The 19,549-nt window shown below is 43.6% G+C and overlaps 1 protein-coding gene across 1 annotated transcript; it reads left to right on the top strand.

The window, feature by feature from the left end:
* Positions 1-7,774: 7,774 nt before the first annotated feature.
* kncn (kinocilin) lies at positions 7,775-17,265 on the top strand. The gene is made up of 5 exons (XM_036553881.1): positions 7,775-7,922; positions 10,382-10,450; positions 13,107-13,178; positions 14,409-14,499; positions 17,193-17,265. The coding sequence occupies exons 1-5, from the start codon at positions 7,775-7,777 to the stop codon at positions 17,263-17,265; spliced, it is 453 nt and encodes a 150-aa protein (XP_036409774.1).
* Positions 17,266-19,549: the final 2,284 nt, after the last annotated feature.

A 19,549-nucleotide genomic window follows, 5' to 3' on the forward strand; every position in this document is an offset into this window, starting at 1 on the left:
GCTTGCCTGTCGTTTATATACTACCGCTGTCTAATTGTCTCAGATGTGTAATTAGGCAACTAGCATTCCACACGAGGAGCGTAGCCGTTTCATGCACGAGAGAAAGGCTCTCATAGTTATGATTCTTCCACGTATTGGGTTGTAGTTAAAGAAGATATTAACCATGTTGATTAAATAATATACAAATACAAATAGGCTATACAAATAAATCATGGTGAATGGTGTCTATATAGCAAGCAAAGCGGGTTTCCTCGTGAAACTGAAATCTGACATGTTTGTACTTTTGGTAGGCTACGCGGATCATGAATGTTGGCAGTAATTGTCAGATTGTGAACGATCGTAAGTATTGCTTGTCGTAACAAACGACAGCATATTTTTTTTCAAATTTCCCCTGTATTGAAATGGTTTTCTTTTGTTCTGGAAAGACGCGGTCAACTGTCATACTATTGTCTGTGCCTCATCGTTAGAGGCAATTTTTTTTAATCAGCTCGGACTTGTGAAAAATAAATGTGACGCATTTGGGGTCTATTTGTGGCGCATCAGCAAGTTACTCCTCGCGTGACTGTGCATGGCTTTCAGAGATGTGATAAAAATATATATTTATGGCTACGTAGCTCCGGGTGTAATTCGACCACTACATGCTCAAGAGTAGAAATTAGCATGCTTAATTCGAGAGCTAACTTGCAAACATAACTGGGAATTTAAAATAGTGTTCTCTCTCTCTCTCTCTCTCTCTCTTTCTCTCTCTCTCTCTCTCCCTGTCTCTCTCTCTCTCTCTCTCTCTCTCTCCCGCTCTCTCTCTCCCTGTCTCTCTCTCTCTCTCTCTCTCTCCCTGTCCCTGTCTCTCTCTCTCCCTCTCTCTCTCTCTCTCTCACACACACACACACACCAACGCAGACAATAAGCGCAACAGACTTGTTCGTCAGGAAAAAAAATCCCCGGTAATTAAAATGTAAACTAAGGACCTCTATCTGTAGAATAAATTGCAGCAACTACCCCCATATCTTACTCAAAATGAACGAACCTTTACTACCACGAGGTAGACTCGGCTACATTTAAAACCAGAAAGATAAAAACCATTTACGATTTTACACGTTACTTTCATATATAACCATTATTAATAACAATATTTAATAACTCTCAAATATCGGTCTATTGCTTGCGAATAAACTGTCTTTAAATGATTTATGTCTAAGTCATTCGGTCTAACTCCAACGTGCTTCCCCTTCATGCAGATTAAGGACACTATTATGATATTTTTCAATCGTCACACGTTTTTTTGTCAGTGACTGCCAAAGTGTAAAGATATAAAAAGGAGCATTTTATTAAACATGCCCGTCTGGCTTTCTGCGGTTGCCTTGCGGTTCTGTTTCACCTGCACAGGGTGAAAATTGTGTGAGGTAGAGCGCTGCGTGAGATTGATCGCACCCTCCGGCTGGAACGTCAGACAAGGGAAAGTGCTTCTAGGAACAATGCACTTTTTTTAATATCTTTCAAGGCTTCAGAATCTTCAGATGCTCACTATTTGTTTGTTTCTATCTAAAACGGGGTGGATAAGGTCAACAGCAACACTGTAGTGTTGAAAACGCACGCCATTAACTGCCGGTTGATGTATGCCGTAGAGCGCACACAAAGTATTCCCATTATCTTCACGTGTGAGTTCTTTATTGCTCACTGAGTAGCAATCCACAATATGCAAAAACAATAACAATAAATGACTGCCATCTTTCCTACATATTCGGGTATAACAACTGCGTGATCTTGCCGAGCAGATTTAAATGACTCTAAAACCGACATGCCGTGTGATGATGTAATGCCTGATGATCGCGTTGCTCTGAAAGCTCTCCTCCTCCTGCTCTCTCTCTCTTCTCCAGTTCAGTCCTTCTGCCTTCACCCTGACTCACTTCCAGAGATGCAAGCTCCGAGATGAGCAGAAGGCGAGATGCGTGACATCGTCAAGGCCCCGAACTTTCTTCTGCCCTGAGGAGAGAGGCCAAAGAACCAATATTCAGGACACTGCCTTCCTTCCCCTGACAAAGTAAATAGTGTAAACCTTATTGCTGAACAGTTTAAACCAGTTTATCATACGCCTATAATTCTCACTCTTTTTAAATATGTCTTTCCTGCCATCTGTGATTGAGTGCTCTAGACAGAGACCTCCTTATGCCACATGTACCAGGAAGGTAACTTGTTACAAGCAGTGCATTTAATTAGTAGAAAACGAGCCTTACAAATAAAATGATATTACTGCTATATACTACTAAAATAATATTACTATTCATTCAAGTGCTATGCTGCCACTTAATACAAACACCAGTCTCCTTCAGATTGACAGTGCCTGTTGAACACAATTACTTTATTGGATAATATTATGCATTTTTATATATGTGGATTACACAGAGCAGCAAAGGGTGAAAATGGATGTGTCGAGATGGAACGCATTATATGCCGCATCCTTTTGAACAGAATTGTCCAAAGCTAGTCGTCAAAATTTCCATGCTGTCTAGCTGTTGTAGCCACTGTTGAAAAATCTTGAAAAATGAATAGAGCTCAGTAATACATTTGTATGAAAAGCCAGACATGATGATGTGTTCTGTTTAGATGGGCCCATTTTCTGCTGAGACATGAGGAGGCAGTGTTTGGAAAAAGGAAATTAACAGGTCAAAATGCGGAATTATCCACAGTCAGAGGATGACATTATTTGATAAATAAAGTCTACTTTCGCCAGTTTAGCAATTACCCACAAAGCAGTTCCCCACTGTAGGACTGGGGGATCAGACCAGTGTTTGTGCAAACCTTATCCATGCTGAAAGACCCACCGATCTGCAGGATCGCAGGATCAGTGCCGTTCTCTCATCTGATAATGTTGGACTTGAATCACTTGATGCCAAGTTACCTTTTCAGTTGCCTTTTCAGCCATCGGTAGCTTATGGGTTCTTCAACGTGCGCTGTTAGCAGTGTGGTTACATTCACAGGCTTTGCCGCAGCCGTTTCACATTCACTTTCCACTGCTCAGGGACACTCGTCTTCGGCGCCTTTGTCTTTGGAGTGGGGGGGTGAGGTGGGGTGAGGGAAGGAGGGGGGGCACCCTGAAGCATAGAACCTATGGCCAAGGCCAAACAGTTCGTGACTATTTACACGTACGCAATAAGAAAAGCACTCCTAGCTTTAGCGTGCTACCGAGTTCTTCTGAGCGAAAGGGCGAAAGCGGTGACAATTTCCCATGGGTCTGAAATGAAAGCCGTAATGAGACAGGTCCCACGCTGTGAGAGCCGGTGCTTAGGAGGTGCTTTGCTGCTGCTGCTCTTTGCAGCTCTCTGAAGGAGGCATCCCGGCTTCATTACGGCACGTCGCCGCGCGGGGCGTGGACCTCTGACTCCTACTTCGTTTTCAGGGGCCGCTCACACTCTGTTAAATGGAAGAGAGGGTTACTCTGTGAGGCACTTTTACCCAGGGATAGTGCTTGGTTGGACGTATCGAGAGCATTTAGAAACTGGCATTGTGAGGCCCGGTTTTGCGTTATTGTGCGCATGGAATTCTTCCCTAATGTTCATTTTCAAAAGGTTTTGTCCCAGTAGCTCTGTATTTCATCACCATCTCTGGTACATTTTAGCATTTGCTGACATTTTTAGACACATTTTCCAAGCTTAATATAAGGAGAGAAGAGCATAAAAGGGTGTGTGAATAGAGGTCTGCGCCTTGCTCAACAGTCAAAAATAGTCCTTAAGTAATAGCGGTAGTCATTTGTAATTAAGATGGTCAATGGTGCTGATGGGTCCTCTCTTGTGGGATATGTGTTGTGTAAATTGATGCCCTGTGCATTGAATTGTATCCACTGAGAAGCCCATAATACAGTCCCTAATTATCTGCCTTATTCCGAGGGGCTGTTCAGAGCACACTTTTGTAAGTGGTAATATGTTTAATGGCTGTTTCAAACAGCATGGTGCTCCGATGTTTCAAGGCAATGCCTGGTAGGCGAGGATAAGCGAAGGGGGTATTTATGCACAGGATATGCACTATCTGTGCAGAGTCTGTGCTTAATCACCTTACCATTGCCTTACCTTACCGTTTGCAGGATCAAAAGACTACCCGGTGACACAGTGAACTGCAGAGGACCCATGAGTTTCCCCTGCTAACATTGTGCAAGGCACATCTCTTACAGAGGTGCAGCAGCTAGAGATATTTAATGATGAGGATATCTGACCTCCAGTTAAAAATGCTCTACTTTAAAGGAACATACAGAAGTCTACATTCTAAGATTTTACAGCTAAGTTAAGGATATGCTTCTATAATCGCATATATCCAATGATGCATATATGTGGCAGCAGTGTGGTGTAGCGGTAAGGAGCAGGGCTTGTGACTGAAAGGTTCCTGGTTGAATTCCCCACAGGGGCACTGCTGTTGTACCCTTGGGCAAGGTACTTAACCCACACTTGCCTCAGTAAATACATAGCTATAAATGGATAAAATTGTAAGTCACTGGTTAAGAGCATCTGCTAAATGTAAATAATGTAATGTAATGCATTGCAGGGACATGTTTTCGAAGGCATAGCTGATGACTGCTCCACCCCTAGTCGGTAGATGCGAACTAATCCAGCTAGGAGGCTCATGGGGAATTCCTTTCTGTCACATGCACTTTCTGTTGTCTTGAAGCACATTCACAAGAACTTAAGGGAGTAAAGCATTTAGGACGTAATTCTGTCCACACGTGAAAGTTGGAATATTCAGGAAATGATGAGTACCCAGCTAGATCGTCTGCAGCCAACCACTGTGTGTTTTGAGCACGATTTATCAAACGGGGGAATCGTTACTGGTGAGAAAGTGAGGAGGAATTAATTATGGATGTTGAATTTCATTAAAACTGCCATGTGAGCCCTTGAAGTCTGTTTGATAAAACGGGCCAATTGAGTGCCAGGCCGTGTTGGTTGAAAATGTTATCACTCTTCAAGCTTGTTAGCTTCATTTTGTTAGCCACCTCTGGTGTAAATCACATGCACACGAAACTCACTCAGTTGCCATGGATACCTCATCCCTATAGCAACTGTGAGCCATCATAGACATCCACCAGCCCAACTGGAAAAGATTCTCAGAGCCCTTGATTATATGCGTTTCCTTCAAGTTCAGTTAAAACAGCTACTGTGGGTTTTTTATTCTCCTCTGAGCGTAATAACACAAACATGTCACGTGTGACTTTCTTTGATGAAGTGCAAGATGCATGTCGGAAATGCTCCCAGGGCCCAGAGCAGATAAATTGATTTTAAGCATGGACAAGTTTCAGAGTATGAAGTGGAGACAGGAGTCTGTTTAAGTACAGCGATAAATACAGGGATTTTGGTTTACTGTACTTTTCCTATGGTGACATTTACCACTGAAATGCCATACCACTGACTCCATCATGGGCAGGGGAGTGAAAGGAAGTTTTTGGTTTGAAGCACAGTGTAATATGGGGCAGAACAGGGAAATTCTTAAATGTAAAAGGGCTTTTAGCTCTACCCTTGTGCAGGGTGCTTTTCCTGCTTTGTGTCATTAAATATCCAGTGTTATAAAAGGGCAATATGTGAAATGTGCTAACAGTAAGTGCCATGTGCCTGTTGTGAAGGTGATTAGCAGTTGTTCCCCTCAGTCAAAGATGAAAAATAATCAATTGGTCATTTCCCCTTTTATGAATTTGTTTTGCCATGCTATTCTGTGTTTATTTCAGCAGATGGTGGCATTCCACCTTCTTAATCTAGTCCAATTATTTAAGTGGTATCATGACTCATCAGTGAAGACCCAGCATTATCAGAATCTTAACAAGCCTTTCATAATATGCTCTGCTATACAGTCAGGAGACTCAGCAGTGAAACTCAGCTATGGCCTTTGGAAGTTGGAAGTGCCAAGCTTGTCATAAAAATAACACAGACTCTTTCAGACTTTTCCCCGGTTCAAAGATTTTCATGGTCATTATAAAATAACTATCATGCTTCAATTATCTGTTGAATGGTAATAGGCGGGCAAAGCATTTGCCCTTTCACATTCTTCTCAGGGTAAGATGGTTGCTGGTGCTGAGCCATGTCATTAATTGCTGTGCCAGAGGGACTTTGCCAAATCAGGAGGACTTTTTGGAAGCTGAACAATTAGTAGTTATCAGATTATCAGATTGTTATTGAATTTGGATTTTGATTAATGTATTACAGGTGACTAAATTCAAGTAACAAGAAGTGTTGATGCTAATCAAGTGTGGATTCCTTTTATTCCAGCTGTATATGATGCATATGAATTCAGTGCCAGAGAATGAAGTGAAGAGTATTTTGGCAGACATTGGAAAAAAGCCAAGAAAAAGTCTAGCCCCAACAGTGACAAATGTATTCTATTTTTATGGAGGACATTTTTAAAAAAGAAAATTGAACAGATGGTTAATCCTGATTTACTTAATTACAGATATCTCTGATTTCCGAATAGAAAGGTTGATGAAAAAGGGTGAATGTTTTTAGTATACAGGAAAAATAACTCATGTTCTAACCTATGCATTTATCCAATGTATGTTTGACACTGTTTAACTAACATAAACACTCATTAACCCTAAATGCCTTATGCATTTCACTGCCCCTTAAATAGAAAATAGACAAATGAAATAGAGCTGAACTGCCAAGTCACTTAATGTTTGCCTAGTAGTGATACGATACTATGCTCAGTGGTTTTGCATGTCTAATTTTTCTGGATTTCACTTATTTTCTCATTTAGTATAGTTGTTTTTTCTTGTGAACACATGAGTTTTCCCCTTTGTTGCACCATAAAGTAAAAAATAAAGGCACACCAACAAAAAAAGCTCTGGGAACTTTGTAAAAGTATTATAATACTATACAGACTTCACAGCTTGTGAAGAACTTGTACAATAAAACAGCGGATGGAATTGACTTCCCCACTTCACCTGCTGTGTACGGACAGCGTAATGGCCTTGTCCCTGGCACCGCCGGCCTGGTCCTTGCAGAGGCACCGCTTCAAAACATCCGAGTGCTCGAGTATCTCGGGCACAAAGTAAAGGCAACCAGCAGCGCAAATGAGCTGCTGAGTTACGCGACATTAAAACGGTTTGTGCAGGACGGCGTTAAGTAAGACGGGAACACTGGGCCCGCTTTTTGTCAAACGTCCCAGCTCTGTTACTTTTTTAGACTTTGTCCGTCGCTACTGGGGAGTGCAAAATGAGATGTCTCAGTGACAGAGCTCAAGTGGCAGGCTGCCCAGGGAACAGATCGCCTCCCGGGAGTACAGATCTCAGACGTGTACAGTATACCCCTGTCGTATCACTATCAATCTTCAGGCTTCACCAGTCCGCTGAAGTCCTACTTTTTATATTAATTAAACATCAGTGCATAGGTGTTCCTTTCCTCCATTTGTGGCTAATTACTGATGAATATATGCTGTGCGCAAAATCAACACGTTGGTCATGCTGCTATTGCATAACCACTGGAGGTCGTCTGCTTTCAAGGCAACCAGAGGCCCATCTTATAATCCTAGCTATTGTGCAGAAGAGAAAAGGCGTAGATTGGAGGCAGGCAGTGAATCCAAGGCCGTTTCTTCGGCTGGGAAATGGGATCTGAGTCTTTAAAGATGTATGAGAAGCCTTGAGGAGGTGGTAGGGACCTGCGTCAGAGAGTGAGAGTGAGAGCCGGGGGGTGCAGACGCTGGTGCATCAGGGTCGGAGGGCTGCTTTCGGGGGGGGAACCACTGTGAGGTGGGGGTCCCGGGGTGTGTATCCGAGGGTGCTGGGGGGCCGGCAGGGGCGTCCTGCCGGATGAACGCGGTCAGCATCGGGGAGTTCCACGGCCTGCGGCTGTGCTCCGCCCTGCTCAGCATCGTGGCTGGGTGCATCATCATCGGGGTGTCCCGCGACTGTGACGCCGACGCCGTGGGGGGCATCTTCCTGGGAGCTGGGGGGCTGGGTGAGTACAAGGAGCGAGGATCGGGTACGGCACAGTGAGCGGCTAAATGCCCAGTGTCACTGTGGTCCCGGCCTGGCTCTCGTGTTTGCAGGGTCATTTGTGACCATATTTGCATATTGTTCCGAAGTCAAGTGCATGCATACTTCCTCTGTAGCTTGTCTGCAAGCATTCTCTTTAGAAAACATAATTAAATACTGTATACTGTATGCTTATTTTGTGTTTATGAAAGCTGGGAGATTTTAAATCTTTTTTATCCGCGTTGCATTTGAGCTTAAAATAATAGTTTTTAAGAATTAGAATTAGAGGTTTTTAGAACTTTTTTTTGTTCTTTTGTATGGCAAACCTATTATGAGAAGAAACACTGGAAGTGTGACCACCAAAGGATGCGGGTCATTGCTTTGCAATGCATCTGAATGACTTGATAGGTCATATGGATTCATACTGAGTGATCGCCGAAATGAAAGTTCAATGGCCCATGCCATTTTCCATTCAGGTACGTTTCAAGCCCACGGATCATTTGATCCAGGCGTGTAATCTTAAAATGGTCGTGACAAGGGGAGCAGGTAATCTAGACAAGCCTTTACCAGGCAGTAAGAGTCAAAACATGATGCAGAACAGCTTTTGATCTGTACAGCAGGGAAGAAAAATCATGCTTGACTACAAACAGTATTTGCCAGAAAATAGAGGCTACATATTTTGTGTGCTTGGGGTGAAAAGGGCTTTATGTTTTTTTTCACACAGCACTTGTTTTCAGGGGCTTATCATTCCCCTGTTGATTTGTTTCTTACTGGGCTCAGAAACAGACTTGATGGTATTATTAAAATCCTAATAACAGTGCAGTTCTACCAGTATTATCCATTCATGCTGTGTTATATATGTTATATCACCAATATGTAGGCCAGGTCTATTTTTTAAAAGCTAAATTGCTGTTTCTGGCTGAAGCTCAGTGAAATAACCCAGCATGGTGACATCACCCTCACATACTATCCCTAAGGCAAGGATGCATGCTTGGGTTCCTATGGCCTTTCTCACTAGTATACCTTCATGCTACTTCCACATGTTACTTAGCATTGCACCACACAAGGAGACTCGCTTTCTATTTAAAGCGAAATCCTGATGGACATGTTACATCAGGTTGCAGGGCCATGGTTTTAAAAAGCTCTACTGTGTAATGTGAAAACAGCTCTAGCTAGTCAAGAAGAGCTCAGCAAAAGAGTTAAAGCTAAAACAATATGAAAAAAGATCAAAACCAACTCAGATCAGTCCCCCAAAACTACTGAAACATTCACTCCAGTCTGAAGTTCGCAGGACATTCGGAGGCAGTGGCAAAAAAAACTATGATAATGAGTGTCAGCAACTGGGAAGCATCAAGAGAGAACATTCTCTTTTTGTTTCATAATATGCTGAGGTAATAATAATACATTTCCATCATCATGCTAATTAAAAAGATAAAACTAATACGTGGAGAGTAATTGTCAAGAGAAGAAGGAGATAATTTTTCTAATCTAGCAAAACAAATGCTTTCTAATGAATGAATTTATAGGTTACCAAAGAGACTCATATTACCTCATAGTGTGGCATTATTACATGACTTGCAATTAGTAGAAGGATTCTAGCTTAATAAATAACTAAATAAAAGCGAAGACTCGGGAAGATGTGAGACTTTGGGTGTGAAGCAACAAAGCTTGAAAGAAATCTGTTGCTTTATTTTTGTGTGTTCGTGAAAGACTGTGCTGGAGCCCGGTCACGTGACATTGAGTTGCTGGGTCTTGTGACCTCAGGTGAGGATGCAGAAGCACGTGCCTTAGTAACCCATAGTAACCTTCCATCCGGATGAGCAACAGAAACACTCCAGGAGAAGGGACTGTGAGGAAGGCAAGAGAGAGGAAAGCAGCTCTGGGTTTCATTCTTACGCACAGCCACTGGTCTTGCAGCGATGCTTCTAATGTTGAACCGGTAACAAACTTGCATGAAATTCAAGGACAGAATGAGAGGCTAGCAATGAACAGCATGACTCTGGCTCTGAAGGACCACAACTACGAGCCCCTGATGTATGGCTGTGATGTGGAAATGATCACTGGTGGGTTTAGATGTGGCACTGCAGAGGAGGTTAAGAGAAAACCAGATTGCTGCTTGTGGCTTACAGTTATGGAGCTGAACTGAAGACCTGTGTGTGTGTGTGTATGTGTGTGTGTGTGTGTGTGTGTGTGTGTGTGTGTGTGTGTGTGTGTATGTGTGTGTGTGTGTGTGTGTGTGATGGGTTGTCTACATGGAAATTACATTTGATGTAGATAAAGTCCATATAGAGAATTAAATGATAAGAATATCCATTACACGCTGTTTAAACGCTACCAAGTGAATAATTCGGAGAGACAGAACAACAACCACATTGTGAGATGCCTTCCTTTTTTCTCATGCTGTTGAACTCTCCCACATCAAATATCCTTCTGCCATCCCAGGTCTCCTCATCTCGGTCTATCCCTTCATACGAGCCTGGCTCAATTTCCACCACATCCTGCCCACCTTAGGTAAGACTCCCGCCTCCCCTCTCTGGAACTGAGATACTCTTTTTACCCAGAAGGCTTTGTGACTGATGCTGTGTCTGGAGGCATGAGGCCTGTTGCACAAGTCAGGAGTTGATGTGAATAGGAGTAGAATGTAGGACAAGGACGGCCTCTCCCACACACAGAGGTATGGCAAGCATGTTTTCAGCAGCGCACCGCTTTTAATAGGCAGGGTACAATGTGCATTGCTTTGGTTGAGACCGTGTCAAGATGTTATTCATTCACACTTTTAAAATCGATACAATATTAACTGTGAAGAAAAACAATTGAAGTCACCATGACAGCAGTGGCGGGGAAAAAAAGGAGATAATTCTGACTCACTGTCTATGACGCATTTGAGGAGGGAGAGATGTTGGTTTAGCTTTTCTGCTGTTGAATTATGATTGCCATGTGGCATCTTCAAGGCCTCTTTTTGTATCTGCCAACAGTGTAAATGTTAGGGGGGAATCAATTGAGAAGAATCAACAGTGATGGCAAAAAAACAGAATGTCAAAGCACATTTGACATGGGCTGGCTGCATTCTATGTTATAATCAGCAGCAAATATTCAGGAACACGTGGAGTGGGAAAGCAGAGAGAGAGAGACAAAGAGAGAGAGAAAAGGTGCAAGAGAGAGGGGGTAGAGAGAGTGAGAGACAAGGAGAGAGAGTGAAAGAGAGAGGGGGGTAGAGCGAGAGGCAGAGAGAGAGGGAGAGAGAGTGAGAAAGAGAGGGGGAAGAGAGAGAGGGGTAGAGCAAGAGAGAGAGGGAAAGAGAGAGAGGCGGTAGAGCGGGTGAGAGACAAAAAGAGAGAGAGAGAAAGAGAGAGAGAGAGACACGGGGGGGGTTGAGTGAGAGAAAGAGAGAGGGAGAGAGAGGCAAAAAGAGAGGGGGGCAGAGAAAGAGAGGAGGTAGAGCTAGAGATATAGAGAGAGAAAGAGAGAGAGGAAATCTCAAACACCCTGCCGCATTGAGGCCTCTGACCATTCATTGCCATCCTTTCCCATAGTAACCGCTGCTGCTCTTCATACCTGTAGCAGGGTAATATTATACTGCTGCCTGGAGGCTCCGAACCAGTTGACATCAGCTTCACCATGCTCTCACTCCACTGTGAATCATAAAATGTGCTCATATATATATATATATATATATAAAATTTATTCTTTTTGTTCTGTGGTTTTTGTGTGTTTTCATTCTACCACTGAATGATAAATAGGCCGCTTTGTGTTTCCAGAAAGGTACATCAATCAGGGCCGGTGGAAAAGCGCTTTCTTTATGGGCAAGCCGCCACTTCGTGCTGACTAATTCAAAACTGTTATGACCACAAACGTTAATTGGAGCTCAGAAGTGTGTGCACCCCCTCTTCAGATTAAAGGTAGATAGATAGACCCCCCCCCCCCCACCGAAACACTGACCCCGGGCAATTTCCATGTTTTTGCCCAGGATAGTTTAGGATTAGGGTTTCAACCATCTGATCCTGGATGCCTACCCAAAAGTAACAACCTGCCTTGATCTCCAGATGAAACCCGGAGATGAATTGCTGTAAAAGAAGACAGATATTAGCACCGAGCCTTGTTTTGGCATACTGGTTTCACAGTTCACTCCTTCAAACTGGGGATCTGTTTCCAACAGAGGCGTTTGGTCTCACATCCTTGTGCGGTCAGTCAGAATGTTGGTGCCTTCCCCACGAGTGGCGTCGGGTTACCGATTGGCAGATCTATGACAACATTGGAATGAGAGAGGCTTCCAAGAAGGCGGATGGCAGAGTATCCGAGATAACGAAGCAGATGCCCTCAGGGGTTGAAGTGGTGTGCAAATACCTGCTAACGAAGGAAGACCATCCTCAAAACAACAAGTATTGATTTGATTGGCCCACTCAGCGGTCAAAATCCCATTTTACTGCTCTGATATAGCGCGATCTAGTCTCAAAACTTCCTTCAGCCGCCATTTACTGCGGCCTTCAGGCCTTCGGGGTTCAAACAGTTACAATTACCGCTCAACCAGATGATTACCTGTCTAAAGTCCGTGTCTGGACAGACCGTTGAATCACCTGTGATAATAGGTGTAAACTGGCTTACTTATTGGAACTGTATAACTCATTGACAGACCAATCAGGCTTTTAAGGCCTGTATTTGCCTGGCTGCAGGCTTCTCAATAAAATGTTTCTTACAAGCCTGTTTGTACTTTTGATATTTTCCCAGGTAAATTGGGTGCATGCAGTGGCACAATGCCAGACTGTTCCCCTGGCTTCCTTTTCCCGCTAGCAACACCGATCCCTGATCTCTGACAAAATTCTCACACCTTCTCTCTTCACAGTCAGCGATGCACCATAAGGCGATAGGTTAGAATTAGAATGCCATATGCGAACGCCCTCTTAATAGGCTCACTAGCCTGGCTCTCAGATTGGTGTGGTTTCAGTTGAGGGGTTAGTTAACCCCTCCCTTGCCTGGTGACAGTTCCCTGGCCTTTGCAAATGCCTGGATGTCCACAGTCCTCACAATGTGTGATGCATCTCTGATCCTAGATCAGCATGGTGCTCTCCAATGTCCTGTTCACTGGAGCTGCTGTCCTTCACCTAAGATGTCTCTTTGCCTTCTCTGTCATCTCTCCACCTAATGCTCCTGTATTCTCGCTCTGCTTTAGGGAACTTCCGGGTCCACCCTACCCCCACCATCACTGGGCCGGAGCAGCCGGCTGAGATGCTGAAACGGGAAGGTGAGGCAGTCGCTGTCTGATGCACAACATCTCCGAGTCCTTCATGGATCTCCTCACACACTGAAAAATCCCATCTAGAGAACAAGATGTGCCTTTTTTCCAAGAAACCCTTCTTAGATCCACCTCTGTGCTTTTTAAGTGGTACATCTCATATGGTCAGGCTTGGCTCTGGCAAATGGACAAGAGGAGTGATACAGAAATTAACACTTATTGCAGATTCTCACATCAAAGCATACGAGCTCCCAAGTGGCTCAGCTGGTAAGGTGCTCATCTTGAGTGCAGAACCGAGTCCAAGGGGCCAGGTTCAATCACAGCCGTGTGATCGACTGTCCCGGCAGCACCTGTCCTCCATTTGATATGCACTTCGCTGTGGTGCACTGTGGGATTTGTAGTGCGAAAGACGGTGGTTATCTGCGTGTGAGTGTATCAGAAAATTGCATTCATCTTGTCTCAGCTCTTCTGCACAACTACAGGTTGTCATGGCAAGATGAGCCTAGTGTACAAAAGCGTAACAAAGGCACAGGCATCAGAGTGCAGAAGCATGTAATCCCTGTGTTTACCTGGGAAAGGAGGAGAGAGAAGTTAAAAAGTGGAGGGAAAATCATGACATCATTCCTGTCACCATGACATCAGCCTGCAGGTATCACATCTTCCACACAAACTTAGCATTGGGTTTGTCTGGTCCACTGTGTCTCTACCTTTGCTTAGGCTGCTGATGCTAATATTACTCTACCTAGATCTATCCTCACACAAGCCACAGGTCATCGCTGGCCTCATTACAGGCTTTCCCACAGGTAAAACACCTGATCAGGGAGGTGTGGGAGAGCACAAGTAATGAAGTCTCTTGGTACATGGAAACTGCAGGAGCTGCATTTGTGGAGTTAGAACTGCAGTCACACCCTTTAGGGTATCTACTTCAATGAAAACCCCATTTCAGCGTGGCTGTAACTAAATAAAATCAAAATGTCAGGACCACTGACGAGCTTATTACAGCTTTCATTAGCCCACTGTGGAGGGGTGTGTCAGTACACAAAACAGCGAGTGCTGTCAGCTCGGACTCAAGGGGATTCAAGGGGTGATGTCTAAAGTGTACAGTACCTGTCGTTCCCGTGGGCAGACAGCGCCGGCGATAGTGTGAGGCATTTTAACAAGGTCCACGTCAGAACAAGAGCCTGGGGAATTTGTTGTGCGACATGTTTTTTTTTTCAGTTCCAATGTCTCTCTCCCCAGCTACGCAGAGCCAGCTGAACATTGAACGCTCCAAGAGCAGGATGGGGGCATTCCAGGACATGCCAGCAGCTGACCTCGCACCAGACGAGGGGTGAGACATTCTGTGACACCCCCCCATCCCCCCCGCCTCCGAAACTCCACCGTGCCCACCAGCCGTCTGATTCCACACACCGCAGCAGCCTTATTATGAAAACCACTGTGTAACCGGTATCCTGTCAGGCTTATTAAAGTGGAGTGTTATAATCCCAGACACTCTGAGAATAAGTGGCGTCTGATAACCAACAGAGGTCAGGCTGGAGATTTACTAAAATTAGCTTGATTGTGCTGATTGCGTGTAATGTAGATGACATGGCAGACATCCTGTTAATTTAAGCATATTCTCATCCAGAATAGTTTGTGCATGTAGCATGCTCAAAACCATACTCCAGGATAGTTGCCAATCCAACCATTACATTACTGCCATTTAACAGATGGCTGTATCCAGAGCAAATTACATAAGTTACAATTTTTTACATGTTACCCATTTATGCAAATAAATATTTTTACTGAAGGAATTCTGGGTTAAGTACCTTGCCCAAGGGTACAGTAGCAGTGATCCAGCAGGGAATTGAACTGGCAACCTTTTGGTTACAAGTCCTGCTCCTTACCACTGTGCTATACTGCCACCCCCATTAGAATGGATTTATGCTAAAAAATCAGACTGAGGAGTCCAAAGGATGTAAGAGAAGGTTATGGCATTGGCAGGTAGGATCTGAGAGCGATAGGTTCAGAACTGCTCTCACAGTGAAACAAACAGGCTCAGTATTTGTACACCTGTGTGTTTACTGAAGCAATTTGTTAATTATCTCGATCTCAATGACACCACAGCAGCAACAGCTGTGAGATTTGCAGCTGGGGTTTAATCATGAGGGTGCCTTTGCCGGAAGGCCACTGTCCCGGGTCGTTTGTTTCTACTTGTGCACTTAGCTGCTTGATTCTCATTACTTCATGCGTGGACCAAACAAGCTATTCCCAGCTCTGAGGGGACTCTCAAAGAGAGATGGAGAAGCTGCAACTCAACAGCCCTCCTGGTTAAATGCCCATCATTACAGTTGATTGAGGGACAATACATATAACAGTGGCTCCTATTTCATCCAATCAGAGATTGAGGGTTTCACCCTCCACTTGCCTAAGTAGTCTTTAGTAATATGGAGGCAGTGGCACATTGAATGTCAAAGGACAAAGGACACAAGTCACATTGCAATTCACCCTGTGAGTTTATTGAACTGAGAGTACATTTCAGAGACCATCATGTTGAATGACTATGAGATTTTTTCTTTTTTTTTTACCTGTTTTAAATTCCCTTTGTACATGGTAATATTAGAAAATGACAAGGACTCTGAGCACCATGATGCCAGCACAATCAGACATGCACAAACATGGGCTCAATTAGATCATGGAGAATGGAGGTTGATCTGGTCATCAACCCAGTATCCGACATACAGTATATGTACATTGGGGCTGCATATGGTTACTCTATCACACTTTATCTTGCGCTCAGTGGCAGGCATTGAAACCTGCATTTAATGAACTTATGAAAACATTATTTATATATACAACAATTATAGCCTTTTCATGTCAATGATGCCCTCAGCTAGAGTGACTGTGGGCACCACTCTGTGCTGAATGTAATGGCATGATTAGATTTCAATCTGCTTTGATGAAAGTGCTCATTGCTTTAATTAACTTCATTTTACCCTTTATGTCCTCTTCTTGGCTTATGTTTTTATTAATTTGGTCATCTTGGTAATGCATCTCTGGAGCAAGGCTCAGCCCTATTCAGACAGAAAAACTTGGAGAGGGTATCTTTATTTCTTTATGTATGTCTTGAAAGGGATCGTGACCTGTTTGCGTCGGCGAGGTCTCCGAATAACAGTTGACAATAATGGAAAGCGATTTTATACCGAATCAAAGTACAACAATAAAGGTATAAAACAGACAGTGAATAGGCCTTACAGAAGAAATGAAAGGTCTTCAGTTCTTCTGGGATCATAGTTCACAGAAAGAACATGCAGTACAAATACATTTTAAGTGTTTCCTTTTTAAATGGAAAAATATCTCATTCCTGTTTTATGTGGACTCACACGTCTCGCTTGAATTGTCATGCAGACAAATATATGAAATCAGTTGCAAAATCAACAGAACCCATGTGGGTTTTTCTTAGAAAATCAGAACTGACAGCGAGAAGTAAGTAGTGATTGCAAGCACTAATCCCCAAGGCCCCTGTAAACCAAGGAACAGTCACCCTTTAATGGCATAGTCTCAAACGGCTCTGCTACCCTGCTGGTCTCACTACCCAATCATCTGCTCTAAATTTTGTTGCCGTGGTTACTGAGACCACCTGTCTCATTCATACACATCATTCATACCTCTTGCAGGGAAGTCATGTGCATCCCAACCTACTGATGAGAATGACAACACACACACACACACACACACACACACACACACACACACACACACACACACACACACACACACACACACATATACACAAACACACATATTGATGCACACAGTGTCATATCCTGCAATTTTACACATTTGATTGGCAGACTGTACAGGTTTGGAAATAGATCTTGGAGACAGATTGGATGAGTGACCTCACCCAGAATGTAATTTACATTTCATTCCCAGTGAATATAATATTATACCAGTACATATGGATGGATACATATGCAATGGGTTTTTTTTGCATTATATGAGAATGAAACAAGGACTCATTCATCTGCATCTCTCTTGCAGGCCTTCATCCGACGTTCCAGATATCATCGCACGTCGAAAGACCAAGCAGTCTCCTGATCTAGAGAACTCATGATCCCTCTTCTCTCCTGGCTCTCTGTCTGTGTTGCCCCTGTGAGCCCCTGCCCACAGGACAAAAACATCCAACCCTGCAGTGGCTACAGGGGTCCTGGTCTCACTTTAGAAATATGCAGTTTTTTTTTGTTAATCCACTTTTTCAGTTAGAAACTATTAATCTCACCAACTGTAAGAGTGTCAGTAAGTGTGAGGGATGGCTGACCACATTCATTTCTTGCATGATTTGAATCACTCTGAATTGCTTATTGAATATGGTGCTGACTCACAAGTGCCTACAGTCAAAAACTGGTAGTTCACGGTGGGGTTTCTTTGTGTTCTGATAAACATGCAGACTAAACTCACTAGGCAAGAACATTATGCAAAGAACAGAGCTTTGGAGTCAACCCTCTTGTTTGTTTCTTATAACAAATAAATATGAATATTAGAATTTCCTCAGAGACAGAAGAGGAGATACTCGCTGTTACATATTTTAATGGGAATAGAATGACATATCAGTTTTCACTGTTCTCCATCTTCTATCAAAGCAGCCGCCAAATTTCTTCATTATTTGAAAATATCTGATAACAGTTTTTGGTGTGCAGAAGTAAAAAGAATAGGTGGTATGGCAGAGGTTGTGGGAGGAATGAGAACAAAGAAATACCCTGACAAAGAAAACACAGACACACCAGGCAACAAAAACACTGGTACATGAAATTTAAAAAGCTACCAGTGAGTGAATGTAGTTGTTGACAGACGCGTACATGCAGATGTGACTTTCATTTAATCATCAACATCCTCTTTTGCAAATAACAAATACTCATATCCAGTGTCCCTTGCATCTCAGATGTTGGTAATGCATACTACACACCCTAAACCACACACACACACACACACACACACAGAGCATGCAATACCTGGTGTGTGGCCACCAGAGGTCCACTTGCTGCCTGGGTGACAAAAGGAAATTAAGTGTCGCACGCCTCTTGTTCCAGTAAACGAGAACATCCTGCATCTCATTGTCCCCCGGATAGTCCCCTGGTGGGGTGACAGTCAGTTAGGATCCTGTTTCATTTCTTCCTGAGAGGCCCGCTCACTGCCACAGTGGCATACGGCCCCTCAATATTCAAAGGGATGGCATGGGATCTTTGTGTTCTGGTGTCTGTGTTAATATGCAGCGGAGAGAGGGAATGTGAATCACTGGGTATTTTTGTTGGGGCACCAGTGAGAGAGGGCTCGCAGATGGCTCTTTTTTTTTTTTTTTTGCTTAAATCTGTTGGCTCTGTTTTCCATGGAATGGGTGGGTTTGCCAGTGAGGCCAGGGCACTGAGTGTAAAGTGCCAGTGTAAACCTTGACTGTAGAGGGTTGCAAGCTTGGATCCCAGGTGGGGCACAGCCCATGAACAAAGCACTTAATGTGAGCTGCTGCACTAATTATGTGGCTTTCTAAAAATGTGCCGTGTGAACTGTAAGCTGTGAAAGTTTCTTCTGAGTCGGTGCTGCTGCCTAATAAATAATTCATTCAGGACTGCAGTGGAGTGCACCGTGGTCTGAGTGATGCTGTGGGATCAATGTCATGGCAAGTGTCATGAAATTCTCATGAAAACATACTGAGGGTCTATCTTCATATATTATTTGCAGTACCAATGCTTACAGCAACAGCTGGGGGTTCTTATCTGATATGAGCTGGAACTTCAAGCCAATATGCAAAGCTGAATGTGCAAGATTTCTTCCTCTGCCTAAAAGAAAAGCCGTTTTTGTAAATTAATGTTGCATACACTGTTGCATGTAACCCAATGTCTCTGAAACGTGAAGTCCTCCAGCATAATGCCTGATCAAACGTTTATGTTGACCTTATGTCTGACCGTAGTTTATTAAGATTTTGTGGGATCTGAATATTCCCTAAAAACTCAGCAAGGACTTCCAAAAGACTTTCATTCCACCTTCTTCGGTAAATGCAAGAACAGCTCCGATGATACCGCGAGAATAGCAGAAATGAACGATTGCCCGATTGGACCGAACACACAGTAGGCTATATATTTCAGAACCGGGAGCTGTCCGACGTCGAATTAAAATAGCGCCCTCTGCGGTGAACCACAACGCTGCTCCAGTCTGGTAAGGACTGTTAGTGTGTGCGCTTGATTGCGTGCGAGCCTGCCTGTGCGCGTTAACTGAGGGACATACGTATGTGCCAGAGAGTGCGAGGTTCGAGCAGGGTCCGTTACACAGCTGAATTTTGGCAACTGTGCTGCCTTCAAATAAGGTTGAGCTTGGAAAAAGTGGCATCGCCTCAAATGCAATGGCTT

Source organism: Megalops cyprinoides, chromosome 20 (assembly GCF_013368585.1).
Source record: "Megalops cyprinoides isolate fMegCyp1 chromosome 20, fMegCyp1.pri, whole genome shotgun sequence".
In the NCBI taxonomy this organism is placed as follows: Eukaryota; Metazoa; Chordata; class Actinopteri; order Elopiformes; family Megalopidae; genus Megalops; species Megalops cyprinoides.

Excerpts from the sequence above, each read along its gene's own strand:
- kncn (XM_036553881.1), top strand. The coding sequence starts at position 7,775 with ATGAACGCGGTCAGCATCGGGGAGTTCCACGGCCTGCGGCTGTGCTCC. Across the intron at positions 10,451-13,106 it reads CCACATCCTGCCCACCTTAG|GGAACTTCCGGGTCCACCCT; the intron begins GTAAGACTCCCG and ends GCTCTGCTTTAG. Across the intron at positions 13,179-14,408 it reads TGAGATGCTGAAACGGGAAG|CTACGCAGAGCCAGCTGAAC; the intron begins GTGAGGCAGTCG and ends CTCTCTCCCCAG.